Source organism: Argopecten irradians, chromosome 4, assembly GCF_041381155.1.
Source record: "Argopecten irradians isolate NY chromosome 4, Ai_NY, whole genome shotgun sequence".
In the NCBI taxonomy this organism is placed as follows: domain Eukaryota; kingdom Metazoa; phylum Mollusca; class Bivalvia; order Pectinida; family Pectinidae; genus Argopecten; species Argopecten irradians.
In genome coordinates this window covers 19,784,994-19,802,832 of record NC_091137.1, presented here as the reverse complement: position 1 = coordinate 19,802,832, position 17,839 = coordinate 19,784,994, and the positions used below count along the sequence as shown (strand labels likewise).

At 38.4% G+C, this 17,839-nt stretch overlaps 1 protein-coding gene across 4 annotated transcripts in view; it reads right to left on the bottom strand.

Moving 5' to 3' along the window:
- The window catches only part of LOC138320873 (ecotropic viral integration site 5 ortholog-like), a 75,536-nt gene that overhangs the window by 22,588 nt on the left and 35,109 nt on the right, over positions 1 to 17,839 (bottom strand). For all 4 annotated transcript variants that reach the window (XR_011208259.1, XM_069264150.1, XM_069264153.1 and 1 more), the window contains exons 3-10: positions 17,440 to 17,591; positions 15,626 to 15,711; positions 14,594 to 14,818; positions 13,982 to 14,056; positions 12,596 to 12,721; positions 12,064 to 12,207; positions 11,578 to 11,667; positions 10,653 to 10,750 (exon numbers count right to left, since the gene is read on the bottom strand). Coding sequence is in view for 3 of the 4 variants with exons in the window: in XM_069264150.1 (XP_069120251.1) it covers positions 10,653 to 10,750; positions 11,578 to 11,667; positions 12,064 to 12,207; positions 12,596 to 12,721; positions 13,982 to 14,056; positions 14,594 to 14,818; positions 15,626 to 15,711; positions 17,440 to 17,591 (996 nt within the window). In the remaining variant the exon portion in view is untranslated. The remainder of the gene's footprint in view (positions 1 to 10,652; positions 10,751 to 11,577; positions 11,668 to 12,063; positions 12,208 to 12,595; positions 12,722 to 13,981; positions 14,057 to 14,593; positions 14,819 to 15,625; positions 15,712 to 17,439; positions 17,592 to 17,839) is intronic.

Genomic DNA, 17,839 nt, shown 5'->3' with positions numbered 1-17,839 from the left:
GGTGTACAGTGGTCGTTAGTGATGATTACACAGGTACAGCAGGTGAGGCGACATACCTGGGCGACTCGGTGGTACTCATCTTTTCTCTGTCGATGGTCCAATATTGGATGATACAGTTTCCTACATCAATAGGTAGGGATTAGTACCACCTAGTACAGATAAACACCAGATAATTGGACATTTTAGATCCTTCTCCATAGAAACACTTGAGACTGCAGAAGAAGACAAAGTGTAAGTACACCCCCACAGGTGTGTATAAGAACCACTGTTTACCTGTGTCACCCTTGACCGCTCAGCTACGATTTCAAAGTAAGGCGGGAGGGCGTTATAGACCAATCTACACCACTGTCACAGGACCATACAGTATACACTGTATACAAACACACACACACCTGTCCACATGTCCACCTCGACACAGTCCGTCCAGCCGACTAACGCCAAAACTCTACCCTACATGGTCAGTTCAGACACAAAGATGTTGGCTGGTTCAGAGTATGGAGCAAGCCTACATTGTCTTGTAAGCTTAATTCTGCTTTATTGGAACACCCGGCTCTGAGTGGGAAGGGGAGATTACGCTGCTGTAGTTCCGTCGATGACGAGGCGCCAAAGGGTGATATATTGTATCAGTGTCAACAATGGCCTGTTAAATCATATCGCAGCCTCCTCCGGGCAGTGTCAACACACAACTATAGTCAGAGCTTATATACTATGAAGTAAAACAAAATGAGGATGGCTGTCTGTGATCATGTCACCTAACACTGCTGTCAGTATAGTATTACCAAATCTACATCTAACTGATTAACAATTCCAGCACAAATTTTAACTTCCTTTATGTTGAATTGAAATTAAAGCTGACAAATTTGAATTTATTCTTGTGATTTGCTCAATTATGTACATAATTAATGTCTTAATTAAGAATCACTCATATCAAGTATCAACAATGATTGGTTTAAACCCTGCCCTGACAGACAATCAGGTGTAGATAGAAAGATATTCCAGGTGAATTCAAAGGAAGAGAGTCACATGCTCAAACATCATCGACCACTTTACGATATCATATTATTACCATAGCTATCAGCACCAACAGAATAAAAGCCTGCATTGACCTCTGACCTTAGGAAAACAGCCGTCACACACTTCATTGATTGATCGAGAACTGTTATTAATTTAGCAGGTGGTTAAATATAAAGTCCATAAAACAATGATTTGTGTGTTATATCTTCATAACACCTTGGGCTGGATTAATAGCCTCAGAAACTGTAGTCATATACTCATGTTAGTGAGAAGTTTAAAGAGATTGTAGTTTGAGAAATAGATTTAAAAACCATTAGAACAATACCCAGGTGTGATACAGGTGTATAGTAAGTCACAGCTTATCTAGCTTGACCTACGAAACTTAATTAATTTTGGATGAAATTGATGTATATTTTGTTTACAATGGTGTTAACCTAATCTTTACAGTATATAATGAATATTAAGTGGGAAGCATACTTTTCTAGCCTCCCTACATCAATCAACACACAGGAAATTACTTATATAACACATCCGTCACTTCCCAGGCAAAAATACATAAAACAAATATTTCTTTAGTTTTCCATTTCAACTGTATGATGCATAAAATCTAGCATCAATTTAAATTAACCAGAAAATTTGATGAGATGGTAAATATTACAGGTAAAATAATTAACATAATAAGCATTAAAATCTTATTCTAATTTAAAAATTCTAAAGATCTTAAATTCATCTGTTTTTTAATGCTGTGTAACATTGATATGTTGGTAGTTTTTACTATGTTTGATAGAGTTAAATGCTCCTGATATCATATCAAGACATCATGTCCAGGTAGCACTTAATGTCTGTAGTTTACACATTAAAATTGATTACATTAAAGTTTCACAACAGCTCAGACAGGTATGTTTCTCATTATTTTCTACCATATAATAAATCATATCTAGCAGTGTTACTGGCTGAATCACACACCTATAAAGTATAATGTCCAACATTTAATATCAAGTGATTGTGTGTATAATGGTTTGCAGAACAAATGATCTGTAAGACATCAATGCCCACTTCTCCATATAAAACTGGAACATTATATGATAGGTTGAAAATGGCAATAATATATATATATTATTGTCCCCCCATTCATTTCAAGATAGAGATGTAAACAATTTAACAAGAGAAAACAAAGGGATCTTGTTGACCGATCGGTCCCAAAATGCAATATGCACAACTAGGGTCCTAGGGGAACCTACATATGAAATTTGAGAAAGATCCCTTCAGTACTTTCTGAGAAATAGCGGTAACAAACTTTAACTATCAAAATCCAAGATGGCCGCCTGTCGGCCATCTTGTTGAATGATCGGTCCCAAAATGCAATATGCACAACTAGGGTCCTAGGGGAACCTACATATGAAATTTGAGAAAGATCCCTTCAGTACTTTTTGGGAAATAGCGGTAACAAACTTTAACTATTTAATTCCAAGATGGCCGCCTGGCGGCCATCTTGTTGACCGATCAGTCCCAAAATGCAATATGCACAACAAGGGCCCTAGGGGAACCTACATATGAAATTTGAAAAAGATCCCTTTAGTACTTTCTGAAAAATAGCGGTAACAATAATTGTTAACAGGACGGACGGACGGACGGAAGGATAGACGGACGACGGACCACGGACGAAAGGCGATTTGAATAGCCCACCATCTGATGATGGTGGGCTAAAAAGTGAAAACAAACAGATCTTGAAGGATTGACATTGGTCAAATCTCTCCTGCTGTTCATATCCTGTAAAAACAAAACCTTGGGTAGCCTTATACACAAGCATTTTCACCAAAAATTGATTTTATTTAACTCCATGAGTAATGCAGGATGGAGACATCCACTGTACCTGTTGGGGCGTGTGTGTGTGTGTAGACTAAAGGTTTTCCTCTGAAGCCTGATCAATTTTATATGACTCATTTCCTAGCTGATTTCAGGGGAAGGAGGAGACACATTTATCAGACACACTTATATACTGCATATCTGAAGGGTAGGCACTATAGTCAATAATAAATCTGAAAGATTATTAATTTAGGATATCATGAAATTAACTCTTTTGAAGAGATAATCAAAATCTACAAAGAGGGATCTCAATAGTTAGAGATATACAAGGTCTATAGCAATAGTTCACAGGAGATCTCTATTATTACCCAGGTAATCCAGGACAACATGAAGAGATCTCTTTAGTAGATAATCGAGGACAATCCAGGGCAATATGAAGAGATCTCTTTAGTAGATAATCAAGGACAACACAAAGAGATCTCTTTTGTCAGAGATAATCAAGGACCTCGATTCTGTATTGAAGGATCTCAATTGTGAGAGATAAATAGATCTACATTAATTCAAGAGGTATCTATTATTAGAGATAATCCAGGACAACAAGATGACAAGATCTCTGTTGTAAGAGATAATAATCTACTCTAGTATGTAATTATTTAAAAGATTTGTATGGTGATCGAGAGGTAAACAAAACCTGCTTAGATCTCTCTTATTACAGGTAATATAGGTCTACATTGTAAGATCTCATTATCATTTGAGATTATCCAGGTCTATGTTGTATGATCTTTCAATATAAAGTTCATGTTCTATTCTCCATTGATGGTTTTCTGCAGTTAGGTCTACTTATAATGATAATTTAGGTGTACACTGAGTTTAGAGATAAACTAGGAATAAGATCTCAATATTTAAAAATGATTTAGGGCAAGAGCTATAGTCTATAGCTAGTTGAGCAGGTAAGTAAAAAACTATCTGTAAATATTATATAATAGAAAACTGTGTTCAATTAAATAAAGATATATGTAATAAAGGTGAAGTATTACATAATCTAAAGCAGATTATAGTATGACATTAAAATAATTAAAACCTCAAAATTAATGTATTCAACAATATACACCAATTAAGATATCTTACTTACAATTTGCCTGACATTATAAGGTGTTCAGATCTGGTTTGTCCTTCCAGTGAGAACAAGGATATATATTGAATATAGGGATTTATTTACACCAGTTACACATACATGATTATATATCTGTAGGGGTGTGAAACTGCTGCAAAGATTATGTCTTTTCAATGAAAGTTTATCATTGAAATCAAAGGGCGTTTAGTTCAGTTCCACTCCAGTGACCGCCATTATATTATTTAGATTTCTAAAGGAAGATTACAAACTCAAAAGGTAAGATGATGAAACACATCAATATGGTACAAATCCGCTGATGTGGATGAGCGATTACCGATGTCACCTACTATAATGTCTCTGGTGGTTATACACAGTGAGAGTGATTAAGCAACTATCTTCAATCTTGTGTTGAACCTTGAATTGGCAACAGACTTTGAGGTATCCTAGTTAGTATTTGATTGTAATTTTCTTGAATACATATTTCAATGTTTCTATAAAAAACATAGTACAGTAAAACCTGCATTAGGGACCGCCTCTGTAAAATGACCACCTGTTAAACACGACCACTTTCTTGGGATCCCATTATGGCTAATCTCAATACAGTTTAACCTGTGTATAATGACCACTTGCCCATAAAGTATACATTTTTTTCTTTGTTCCCTTGGTGGTTTTATAGAAGAGTTTGACTGCATAAGGCCTAGTTTGATAGGGACCAATACAACACTTCAAATTAAGCAGGGTATTAAGAATAGTTGTGAGATAGCGAGCCTCAAGTGTACCTGATAGATAATTAGTTAAATCAGAATATAATACAGATTTCCTATTCATATATAATACAAAATGGTGACAGGCACAATGTCTTTAGTGGTTAAATATGTTTATTACAACCCAACTTTCTGAATACTAAGATACATGGATTCAGAAAATATAACCCCAATTACCCCCTTTTATAAACCTCATATAATTGTGAAGGTGATGTTTGAGTATGTTTTATGTAAGATTCTCCATGAATATGATCTTTGAAATAATTTGTTTTACAGTCTTCACCCTTTTAAAGCCCTTGGCCTAGATTTTCATATAACCAGGTCAATTTATTATATAAATAACAGAGAGAAACCTGTTTTACTTTCAGTCGCTGTCAAGTCCTTTTACCCATGTTTCATCTTACAATCATGGAAATGCTCTAGTTGTCGTGGTCACATTTATGAAGTTGTGCATAAACTTATAAATCATTTTGAGAACATATTTTTATCCCTTCACACATGTACCATAATAAATTCAATTAGTAAATCCTTCAGGAAATTGCAATTATTTGTACCAATTTCTTTGATCCATTATGAAATCAATATAAGCACACATTTGTAACTTGAGAGAAATGATTTTATAATATTTCCCCTATAATTTTGAATTTTTGCCAAATTACACGTCTCCGTGAAGAATTCTTATCCTCCACATCATTGCCACATAAATCATGACTTCAATAGCCAAACTGTTTGATGGTGTTTAAATGATGTCAAGATGATAGTGAAATGATAATTCTGTAGCTTATTACCTGTGTGACAATGTACGGGAATACAAAACAGGTTATACAGCCCAAGGGACCGTCAATTCTCATCAGATAGAATTATATAGAAGATAAAAATTATGTAAATACATGCACGACTGCCAGTAAAAACACATTAGATATAATTCTTTGTATAAACGTACAGTGATTAAATTTAAAGGCCTGAATAACTTTTTTGTAAACAACTTACACTTGTTTTTGTTGTGCTGTGATCCATGATAGAATTTTCCAGGCCAAAAACTCCCATTGATGGTTATATTATTTAATATATGTATCTAGCTCAGTTGGAGATAAAAGCCTTCTAAACATTTTTTCTAAAAAAAATAATCAACAACCATAAACATAATGGCCCCTGATAACTAAGGAATCACAGTGAATAATGGCCCTTGGGTGGATAAAGTATTGGTGGGACTGAATTAGAATGGCCCTTGGGTGGATAAAGTACTTGTGGGAGTGGATTAGAATGGCCCTTGGGTGGATACTTTCATGGGAGTGAATTAGAATATGATCCTTGGGTGGATAAGGTATTCATGGGAGTGGATTAGAATGGCTCTTGGTTGCATGGATACGTTCAAGGTAGTAAATAAGATACCTTGGGGGAGTAGATTAGAATCGTCCTTCGGTGGATAAGGTATTCATGGGAGTGGATTAGAATGACCCTTGGTCAATTACGCATTCGTTGGAGTGGATTAAAATGGCCCTTGTGTGGATACATTCGTAGGAGAGAATTAGAATGGCCCTTGGGTGGATACATATGTGGGAGTGGATTAGAATGGCCCTTGGGTGGATACATACGTGGGAATGGATTAGAATGGCTCTTGGGTGGATATATACATGGGAGTGGATTAGAATAGCTCTTAAGTGGATAAATACACAGCAGTGGATTAGAATAGCCCTTGGGTAGATACATACATGGGAGTGGATTAGAATGGCCCTTGGGTAGATACATTCATGGCAGTGGATAAGAATATGTCCCTCATGGGAGTTGTGGGTGTGAACATGTTTGGCCCCTATGGTGATTAAGGAAGGTTCACTATGATGATCAGTAAATCTCCTACTGAAGTTTATAACTGGTCAGCTGAAATGGACCAGTGGTCAATTAATCTACAGGTAATGTACCCATAAACTGTGGTCAGTGTGGGGTTATGTAAACCATTAGTGACCAGTTCATTACCTGGACAGACATCTAAATAACAGGCCTTATAAACCTCAGTATTTACTTGGCTGTACTACATACAAATAAATGGCCTAAGAATTTAATCTATCTAGAATATTTAACAGTGTCACGAACAGCCTTGAGGCACAAGTGATAGAACACACTACTGTAACCCTTCGGTCAGTTACAATGGAAACAAATAATTAACAAGATGTTTGGAAAGCTGCAGTATCTTTTTGTTCTTTGGCTACTATGAATGATATTGGTGAGAGGATAGGGGAATATGGGTAGAATTATGGAGGTAAGGGAATGTGGATAGGGGTGCGGGGTAGGGGTAGAAAGATAGGGGTGTGGGGTAGAGGAATATAGAAAAGGATATGGGGTAGGGGAATATAGATAGGGATGTGGGGTAGGGGAATATAGAAAGAGGTGAGGGGAAGAGGAATATAGATAGGGGTGTGGAGTACAGGAATATAGAAAGGGGTGTGGGGTAGGGGAATATAGATAGGGGTGTCGGGTAGGGAAATATAGAAAGGGTTGTGGGTTACGGGGAATATAGAAAGGGGTTTGGGGTAGAAGAATATAGATAGGGGTGTGGGGTAGGGGAACATAGATAGGGGTGTGGGGTAGGGGAATATAGATAGGGGTGTGGGGTAGGGGAATATAGATAGGGGTGTGGGGTAGGGGAATATAGAAAGGGGTGTGGGGTAGGGGAATATAGAAAGGGGTGTGGGGTAGGGGAATATAGAAAGGGGTGTGGGGTTAGGGGAATATAGAAAGGGGTGTGGGGTAGGGGAATATAGAAAGGGGTGTGGGGTAGGGGAATATAGATAGGGGTGTGGGGTAGGGGAATATAGAAAGGTGTGTGGGGTAGGGGAATATAGATAGGGGTGTCAGGTAGGGGAATATAGAAAGGGTTGTGGGATAGGGGAATATAGAAAGGGGTTTGAGGTAGGAGAATATAGATAGGGACGTGGGGAAGAGGAATATAGATAGAGGTGTGGGGCAGGGGAATATAAATAGGGGTGTGGGGTGCTTAAGGGAATACAGATAGTGGTGTGGGGTAGGGAATATAGATAGGGGTGTGGGGTAGGGGCATATATATAGGGGTGTGGGGTAGGGGAATATAGATAGAGGTGTGGAGTAGGGGAATATAGATAGGGATATGGAGTGCATAGAGGAATACAGATAGGGGTGTGGGGTAGGGGAACATAAGTAGGGGTGTGGGGGAGGGGAATATAAATAGGGGTGTGGGGTAGGGGAATATAGATAGGGGTGTGGGGTAGGGGAATATAGAAAGTGGTGTTAGATAGGGGAATAAAGATAGGGGTGTGTGGTAGGGGAATATAGATAGGGGTGTGGAGTAGGGGAACATAGATAGGGGTGTGGGGTAGGGGAATATAGATAGGGATGTGGGGTAGGGGAATATAGATAGGAGTGTGGGGTAGGGGAACATAGATAGGGGTGTGGGGTAGGCGAACATAGATAGGGGTGTGGGGTAGGGGAATATAGATAGGGGTGTGGGGAATGGGGAATATAGATAGAAGTGTGGAGTAGGGGAATATAGAAAGTGGTGTTGGATAGGGGAATAAAGATAGGGGTGTGGGGTAGGGGAATATAGAAAGTGGTGTTGGATAGGGGAATAAAGATAGGGGTGTCTGGTAGGGGAATATAGATAGGGGTGTGGGGTAGGGGAATATAGAAAGGGGTGTGGGGTAGGGGAATATAGATAGGGGTGTGGGGTAGGGGAATAGGGGTGTGGGGGTAGGGGAATAGGGGTGTGTGGTAGGGGAATATAGATAGGGTGTTGGGTAGGGGAATATAGATAGGGGTGTGGGGTAGGGGAATATAGAAAGGGGTGTGGGGTAGGGGAATATAGAAAGGGGTGTGGAGTAGGGGAATATAGAAAGGGGTGTGGAGTAGAGGAATATAGATAGGGGTGTGGGGTAGGGGAATATAGACAGGGGTGTGGGGTAGGGGAATATAGATAGGGATGTGGAGTAAGGGAATATAGATAGGGTGTGGGGTGGGAAAGGGGGTGTGGGGTAGGGGATATAGATAGGAGTGTGGGGTAGGGGAACATAGATAGGGGTGTGGGGTAGGGGAACATAGATAGGGGTGTGGGGTAGGGGAATATAGATAGATAGGGGTGTGGGGGGTAAGGGGAATATAGATAGGGGTGGGGTGTGGGTAGGGGAATATAGATAGGGATGTGGGTAGGGGAATATAGATAGGGTGTGGGGTAGGGAAAATAGATAGGGGTGTGGAGTAGGGGAACATAGATAGGGGTGTGGGGTAGGGGAATATAGATAGGGATGTGGGGTAGGGGAATATAGATAGGAGTGTGGAGTAGGGGAATATAGAAAGTGGTGTTGGATAGGGGAATAAGATAGGGATGTGTGGTAGGGGAATATAGATAGGGGTGTGGGGTAGGGGAATATAGATAGGGGTGTGGGGTAGGGGAATATAGAAAGTGGTGTTAGATAGGGGAATAAAGATAGGGGTGTGTGGTAGGGGAATATAGATAGGGTGTGGAGTAGGGGAACATAGATAGGGGTGTGGGGTAGGGGAATATAGATAGGGGTGTGGGATAGGGGTGTGGAGTAGGGGAACATAGATAGGGGTGTGGGGTAGGGGAATATAGATAGGGATGTGGGGTAGGGGAATATAGATAGGAGTGTGGAGTAGGGAATATAGAAAGTGGTGTTGGATAGGGGAATAAAGATAGGGGTGTGGGGTAGGGGAATATAGAAAGTGGTGTTGGATAGGGGAATAAAGATAGGGGTGTGGGGTAGGGGAATATAGATAGGAGTGTGAGGTAGGGGAATATAGAAAGGGGTGTGGGGTAGGGGAATAGGGGTGTGGGGTAGGGGAATATAGAAAGGGGTGTGGGGTAGGGGAATATAGATAGGGGTGTGGGATAGGGGAATAAAGATAGGGGAGTAGGGTAGGGGAATATAGATAGGGGTGTAGGGTAGTGGAACATAAAAAGGGGTGTGGGGTAGGGGAATATAGATAGGGGTGTGGGGTAGGGGAATATAGATAAGGGTATGGGGTAGGGGAATATAGAAAGTGGTGTGGGATAGGGGAATAAAGATAGGGGTGTAGGGTAGGGGAATATAGATAGGGGTGTAGGGTCGTGGAACATAAAAAGGGGTGTGGGGTAGGGGAATATAAATAGGGGTGTCAGGTAGGGGAATATAGATAGGGTCGTGGGGTAGTGGAACATAAAAAGGGGTGTGGGATAGGGAAATATAGATAGGGGTGTGGGGTAGGGGAATATAGATAGGGTTGTGGGGAAGTAAAACATAAAAAGGGGTGTGGGTGCTAGATAAGGGATGTGGGTATAAGTGTATGAGACAGAGATAAGGGGATAATACAATGCTAGTTGTGAGTGTGAGTGCAGATATTCAGGGCTTTCATTATCTTTCAAGAGAGGTGGTACAATTGCAATTTACTTTTCTATACTCCCTGCATACTATCTAATGTAATTTAGCCCAAATCAAGTCAGGGTTAACCAACAAAAAGTACTGGGTACCGCCAGATATTGAAACCCCTGAGGTAAAGGGGTATTAGAATAGGTTTGGGGTTTGTAATATAGGTGATGAATTAAGGAAATAGTTTTGGTATGAGGGAATGGTAGATTAGGGGTAGGGGTAAAAGGGTAGAGATAAGAATAGGTGTAAAGATATCAGTCAGGTGTTAGTATGTAAGTCTGTGGAAGATGGTGTGAGGGTAGGGGTTACAATGGCCAACTAGTTACGGTGACATGGGAGTCTATTGCTCAACCTCTGAGATAAAAGTTTAAAACCCATGTGGATTGTTGTTGTTCTTTCCTGAGTATACTCATAACTTTTACTCCATCTCAGATGATTTTGGCTGTTAATGGGACACAAAACTAAACCATAAACAATGTCAAACTTACATCTTATACAAGATATACCCAATGAGATGACATAAATTTGGCAACTACAGTCGAACTTGGTTGCATTGCTTACTTTTTCATTTTCTTTGTGTTATATCGTACTTGGTACGCTGCCTGGAACAGTTTCTCAGGATCTTGTTCATATCGTAGAGGGACTTCCTTCTGGAAAAACTGAAAAAAATAAAATACAAATAGACATATGGTTTAACTTATCAACTAGCTAGCATAACTAAAACTATAGTAATTGAACAGTGATAATCAGTTGTTATTTCTTAATTTCTACTTAAAGTACAATCTTTAACTGACAATGTCAACACAATTCAAATACCAAAATCGGACAGATTTCCTCAGCTGTCCTTGTTCCAAGATGAAAAGTAAATTAGTAAATTTTCATCTCATATTTGCTGATCTTCTAAAGACTGGTTTCCATTTTGCTCATGCAATTTTACTTGTGAAAGAACCCTGAATCCATGTAAAATATATCAAGAAACTTGCTGTACAAGTGTAGAAGAATTGCTACTTTGTGAATATAGTATCAAGTTTCTAAATGATACAATCAAGGGAAAATTGAAACCAATTAATATCTTCCCAGGACAAAACATGCAGCAAAAATAGTGGTTAAAATATGCAGGAAACTCATTCTTAATTAATTTCTCTAGAGTTTATCATATTGAATAAAATTAATTTATATTATAATAAGTTTCCTTAACATCTCATTTGAATATAATTATATGGTTCAAAATTACCATTACAAGATATTTAAGTCAGACTGAAACATCAAAACCAATTTTCTTTAAGCCTGCTAGAGTTGTTTCCCCTAGATGTACAAACTGTTTGTAGCCATTGTCAAAGCATGTACTTCTTCGCTCCCCTGTCAAAGCATGTACTTCTTAGCTCCCCTATCAAAGCATGTACTTCTTAGCTCCCCTGTCAAAGCATGTACTTCTTAGCTCCCCCCCCCCAAATATAAATATTGTACAATACAATGATGTAGTTACCTTGAGCATGCCTTCCATGTCCATAGTCTTCAGTAAATCCTGACTAGTCTGTAATATTGCAACGGCCAACCGGAATATAAAGTCCATACCCTGAACGTAGAAATCAAAATATTAAATACTAATAAAAAGAGGGAAATTTCTTATTAATACAGCAACTAATATAACCAGTCATACGTACAATACATTGCGGCGTAACTGCAGCGTCCATTGTCGATGATATCATCAATTTTGATGCATCACATTTTTTCTGTCACTGTGGCAGACAAAAATGCTAGATAGCAACTGAAATTTGATCATTTTCCTTCTAAGTATGGGAGAAAAATAATCAATCATGGATCTGTCAAGTGGATGGGTATATCTGTAACATCGTGCAAGATATTTTACATTTAACTGATTCGAGATAATCCCTGTCCACTTGATAGACCCATGTAAGACTGTCCAGTATATGGAATACAGATCTGTTCTAAGTGTATTAAGAGAACTTACCTCTGAGATAAACACATCCATGACTCTACAGGCCATGGACATTGGTAGTGTTGTAGAGAAGAGCGTGAGGAACCAGGAGGAGGCGTACATAGATGTGTAGAATCCCTGGGTCTGGAAGTGGACATACAAGTTCGGCAACAACTCCTGTAAAATAACATAGCAATATTGTAATGGTGCGAACAATCTACAAACAGGAAGATAAGGATAGTTGGAGAACGCAATTCTTTATAAGATGCTTAATAAATGATGAATAGGTCTGTAACAATGTACAAGAAATGGAAAATTAGGTTATTCTCATCCAGTCTATATTTTGCCTCTCAAATGTTGTAAAATAATTACATATAGCTTTATGCATCTGTATATGAGATGTGGACCTAGTTTCCATGCTTACATATATGTAATTTGCCAATCTATTGTTGAGTAAAAAGGCAAAAAATAAAATGTGTGTGATTTTTATCTGTTTTACAAATGAATTTATTATTAATCTCATTTTTTGCGCCATGTTGAAATGCAATCTTGTAAGTAGACGTACCTGTATGAGCCACTCCAGTTTGTACATACACAAACCAAGCTCTGCCATACTGGGTTTGAACAGCTCTCGGAGACGATAGTCCTGCATTAATTTTACTAGCACCGCAAATGTTTCTTCTTCTGGCATCTATAACAAAACATACAGGAGGTCAAACGGCCTGTCTACAACACAACATACAGGAGGTCAAACAGCCTGTCCACAACACAACATACAGGAGGTCAAACAGCCTGTCTACAACACAACATACAGGAGGTCAAACAGCCTGTCTACAACACAACATACAGGAGGTCAAAGGGCTTGTCTACAACACAACATACATACAGGAGGTCAAACGGCCTGTCTACAACACAACATACAGGAGGTCAAACGGCCTGTCTACAACACAACATACAGGAGGTCAAACGGCCTGTCTACAACATAACATACAGGAGGTCCAACAGCCTGTATACAACTCAACATACAGGAGGTCAAACGGCCTGTCTACAACACAACATACAGCAGGTCAAACGGCGGTCTACAACACAACATACAGGTGGTCAAACAGCTTGTTTGTCTACAACACAACACACATACAGGAGGTCAAACGGCCTGTCTACAACACAACACACATACAGGAGGTCAAACGGCCTGTCTACAACACAACATACAGGAGGTCAAACGGCCTGTCTACAACACAACATACAGGAGGTCAAACGGCCTGTCTACAACACAACATACAGGAGGTCAAACGGCCTGTCTACAACACAACATACAGGAGGTCAAACGGCCTGTCTACAACACAACATACAGGTGGTCAAAAGGCCTGTCTACAACACAACATACAGGAGGTCAAACAGCTTGTTTACAACACAACATACAGGAGGTCAAACTGCTTGTTTACAACACAACATACATACAGGTGGTCAAACTGCTTGTCTACAACACAACATACAGGAAGTCAAGGGGCTGATGCAAGGGACATTCAAACAAAATTATAGTAATTGTATGATCAATGTATTCATTGTTATTAAATTAATCCAGCCATATCAGTAACTAATAACTGGTTGTGTCTTATCTCCCAATACATCAATTTCCTAGACAATAACAATTTTTTTTCTGATAGGGAAATCGGATATTGCCCATATTTAATGCTTTGTGTGCATGGAAAAAGAAAGTTTTGATCAATTTGTAACGTTCTTTTGAAATGATATTTAAAATACTACTGACTACTTAAAGAGGTAGACTACCTTAAAACTCTGACAATCTAATTTATCTAGACTGTTAGGTTTACTTCTTTGCCCCATTAGGTTTTGATATGTTACTTTCTTTTGAAACAGGCTTTGATAGTTAACTTTCTACACACATTAAACTCCCTAATATGGTGATGTTAGATCCTGGTGTTATTACCTGCATCAGGAGTAGTCCTACTATAAATCCACTCCCTTGGCAGTACCCGACCTCTCTGTCATGGAGCGAGTAGGCCTGCAAAACAGACGTCAGCTAACGTAATCACGTATTCAACACAAAACATATGTACAGATCAACAAATATCATATGAAACATTCAAATGAAAACAGTTACTAGTAAACGGTTTTGCTATTAGGTAAGGATTAAATTGAACATATTTTTTAAAAGTTATAATTGATAAGGGAGTATAATATGAATTCGTTTTATAGCTCCTTAACATAAGAAGTCTGGTTTTATACATGTACATTTAGTTAATATCCTTATTATTCAATCTATCCCCTGAGGTTTGATTTAAAAAAAAAAATAGTTATGCAGCAGTATAAGCCGATCCAAGACACAGTTAAAAACAACAACACTTTTCTGTCACATGATGAGATGATAATATAAATTTTCAAGGTAATAGAAATGCTTGAAACAAGCACGATTGAATAATTTACAAATGATATGTATCTCTTTGTTCTTAAAATAAATCTGAATTGTAGACTTGAAAGTAGATAAATGTTATAACATTTACACTTATCATACTAGTTTCTTTCTTTTTAAACATAATACCTTCATCACATTAAAAAGACTCTCCTGACCAAGTCCATCCTTCTCTTTGAAGAATTCTTGTTCTGGGAAAGTTCTTGCGATATCTCGTTTGATGAGCCTTTCGCTTGGCGAGCTATCTTTTAAGTACTCAGCATACATCTGTCGGTGGGGGGAGTCATTCACATTCAACAGCAGCTGCCAGGCTAACCCTCGGAAATGGTGAGGAATTCCCTTCCGAACCAAATCCTATATAAACATCAAAGGAAAAATAAGTTTACCCTGGTAAACTTTTTCTTGTTCTGGGCCCAGTTTTACAAATATTTAACTTTAAGGAATCCCTTAACTTAAAACTCTCCATTGAGATATTTCCTTCATGGGACAATTCAGTCTAAGAGTACCTTAAAATTTGAAAATATATCAGAAACAAACCAGTTGTAATGGAAGTGAAATTCGTAAGTTTTACTGTGATATGCCAGAAAAACCCACTGTGATGAACTTGCTCGCTGCCCGCCACTACACAATGTGGTCGGACGTCTTGTATGCCGAACTCTGACTCTTGCTAGTGGAGTAAATTGTCTAGAACTACTAAAATTGTTTTTACAGTAGCGTGTTTACCATATTATGTGAGTGCTCCTGTCTAAAAAACAATTTCATCAACTCCTTGGTGGTTTCTTACATGGCATAAGCTCGGGTATGAGTACAGCCTACATATTGTACCTGCTGAATGGTATTGCTATACAATTTGGAATTTCAATGGTCTCAATAAAAATACTTCACAATGTCGCAGATTTTTTTTAAAATATTTCATGTGAATATGTTTCATAAGAAATGTAGAACAATACCTTTATGCCATATTTTGCTTTGTGGTTATTTACTAGAATAAGCCTCATTTAATTGTTTCTTTAAGTAGGTAATGCTTTCCTAAGGCGAAATTAAATTTCAGGAATGTACATGAAACTGGGGTGTAAACAAAAAGGCTTCATGCATTTGACAACATACAGGATAAGGGAACATATAAAAAATACAAAACATTCTACACACAATGTATCTTACCTTGATATACGTTTGTTTCTTTTTGGCATTTTCCCAGTCATTGACAAGTTTCCCCCATATATCCCACAGGTTTCCCGACGTAGAACCTGTAACAAGGAAAAACATTCACATTATAATCAACCAGAGCTGAATGCATGATAGCTGCAATATTGTAGCTCAAAAGACTTTTTGACAGAAAATGGCGTCGTCTTTAGAGCTACAATTGGTGCCTATTACTGCTAATGGAGCAAAGTAATGATGATACAAATCATAATAAAACGTTTGTTTGCATTTTTATCGTACTTGTTTGATATCGCTTACCTACTAGGCAATAAAACTGAACCACATAAAATATCAAATTCTCATCCAGGCATTATTATTTTTAAATATTACATATGAAGGTCTTTCTGAAGGGAATTTATACGGCAAGTCCACAAATTGTAAATTTGACGTCTTGTTAGCGGTACGGTAGATATTAAGAATGGTAGTTATGTTTGTTTTGGACAAAAATAATATGTAAATCCATGTATACGCATAAAATAATTGGAAACCTACAAAAAAGTAAAGAAAACTATGCCCGAGTGATTTTCGGAGGCAGTGCTCCACAACGACACATAGGGACCAATTCGTACCCGCCCGAAAGGTATAGTAGGCCGGATACGTATATTCGTTCTACATGCATGATGATGTAAACCTTATATGTTGTTTTAAAAATTTGAACTTAGGAATCTGGCTATCATATCAGCATAAGGTTCCATGCACAGTCAGTACTGGACTTGATATTTACTTGGTTTCTGATATTTACCTGGTTTCAGAAACAAAAGAGGCTAACTCAAAACTATTTGACTATTAGAGTCAGAACAAGACTTTGCATGACATTAATTCAGACAGAATAAGACTTGGAATTTCTCTATATTTACTACAAGGCTAAATACTTGGCTAGCCAGAACACAACTTCTGTACTCATCAGATAATCTCATATCATAACACTGCTCCCCTTACTGCAATAAAATTTAACAAATTGTGCAATTGTGCAACCATCACTGTTCCAGACTGAAGTGTATTCATGCTATAATGACATTGTCTTTTGTGAAGTGCACAACCATCACTGTTCCAGACTGAAGTGTATTCATGCTATAATGACATTGTTTTTTGTGAAGTGCACAACCATCACTGTTCCAGACTGAAGTGTATTCATGCTATAATGACATTGTTTTTTGTGAAGTGCACAACCATCACTGTTCCAGACTGAAGTGTATTCATGCTATAATGACATTGTTTTTTGTGAAGTGCACAACCATCACTGTTCCAGACTGAAGTGTATTCATGCTATAATGACATTGTTTTTGTGAAGTGCACAACCATCACCGTTCCAGACTGAAGTGTATTCATGCTATAATGACATTGTTTTTTTGTGAAGTGCACAACCATCACTGTTCCAGACTAAAGTGTATTCATGCTATAATGACATTGTTTTTTGTGAAGTGCACAACCATCACTGTTCCAGACTGAAGTGTATTCATGCTATAATGACATTGTTTTTTGTGAAGTGCACAACCATCACTGTTCCAGACTTAAGTGTATTATGACATGTGTTTTGTTCCTGAAGTGTATTCATGCTATAATGACATTGTTTTTTATGAAGAGCACAACCATCACTGTTCCAGACTTAAGTGTATTCATGCTATAATGACATTGTTTTTTGCATACATAATGGTAACTGATGTTACACTACTGTAAACCCGTTGTAGTGTGAATTACGTAACAATGGTGGGTAATGATGAAATCTCCCACAATTGGGTCAGTTATTGCTGTAAATAATACATGATACATACTGTTTTCATCGTCGGTCTGCTGTGTGCTGTAGTGACTGTTGGACGAAGTCGACGACTGGACACTTGATCCTGATCCCTTCCGTGAGTGACCGGGGGTCGGGGAGGGTGCCGAGTTCAGAGAACTGCAAGACTTCTGATCTGCCTCCAACAGTCTGTACAACAGAGAAACGTTACTTTTAATATATAGAGAAAGACAAGAGGCCCAGAGGGCCTGTATCGCTCACCTGGTTTGTAATGCCAAGTAATGTTCTGAATACAAGTTCATTGTTTATTTTCTGAAGGAATTTGAATATTAACCTCTAAATTCCCCTATTGGGCCCCACTTTTTCTGCTCCAGGGGGTCAAACCCAAAATTTATACGAATTCTGTTAACCCCAAGGATGTTTCTGGCCAAATTTGG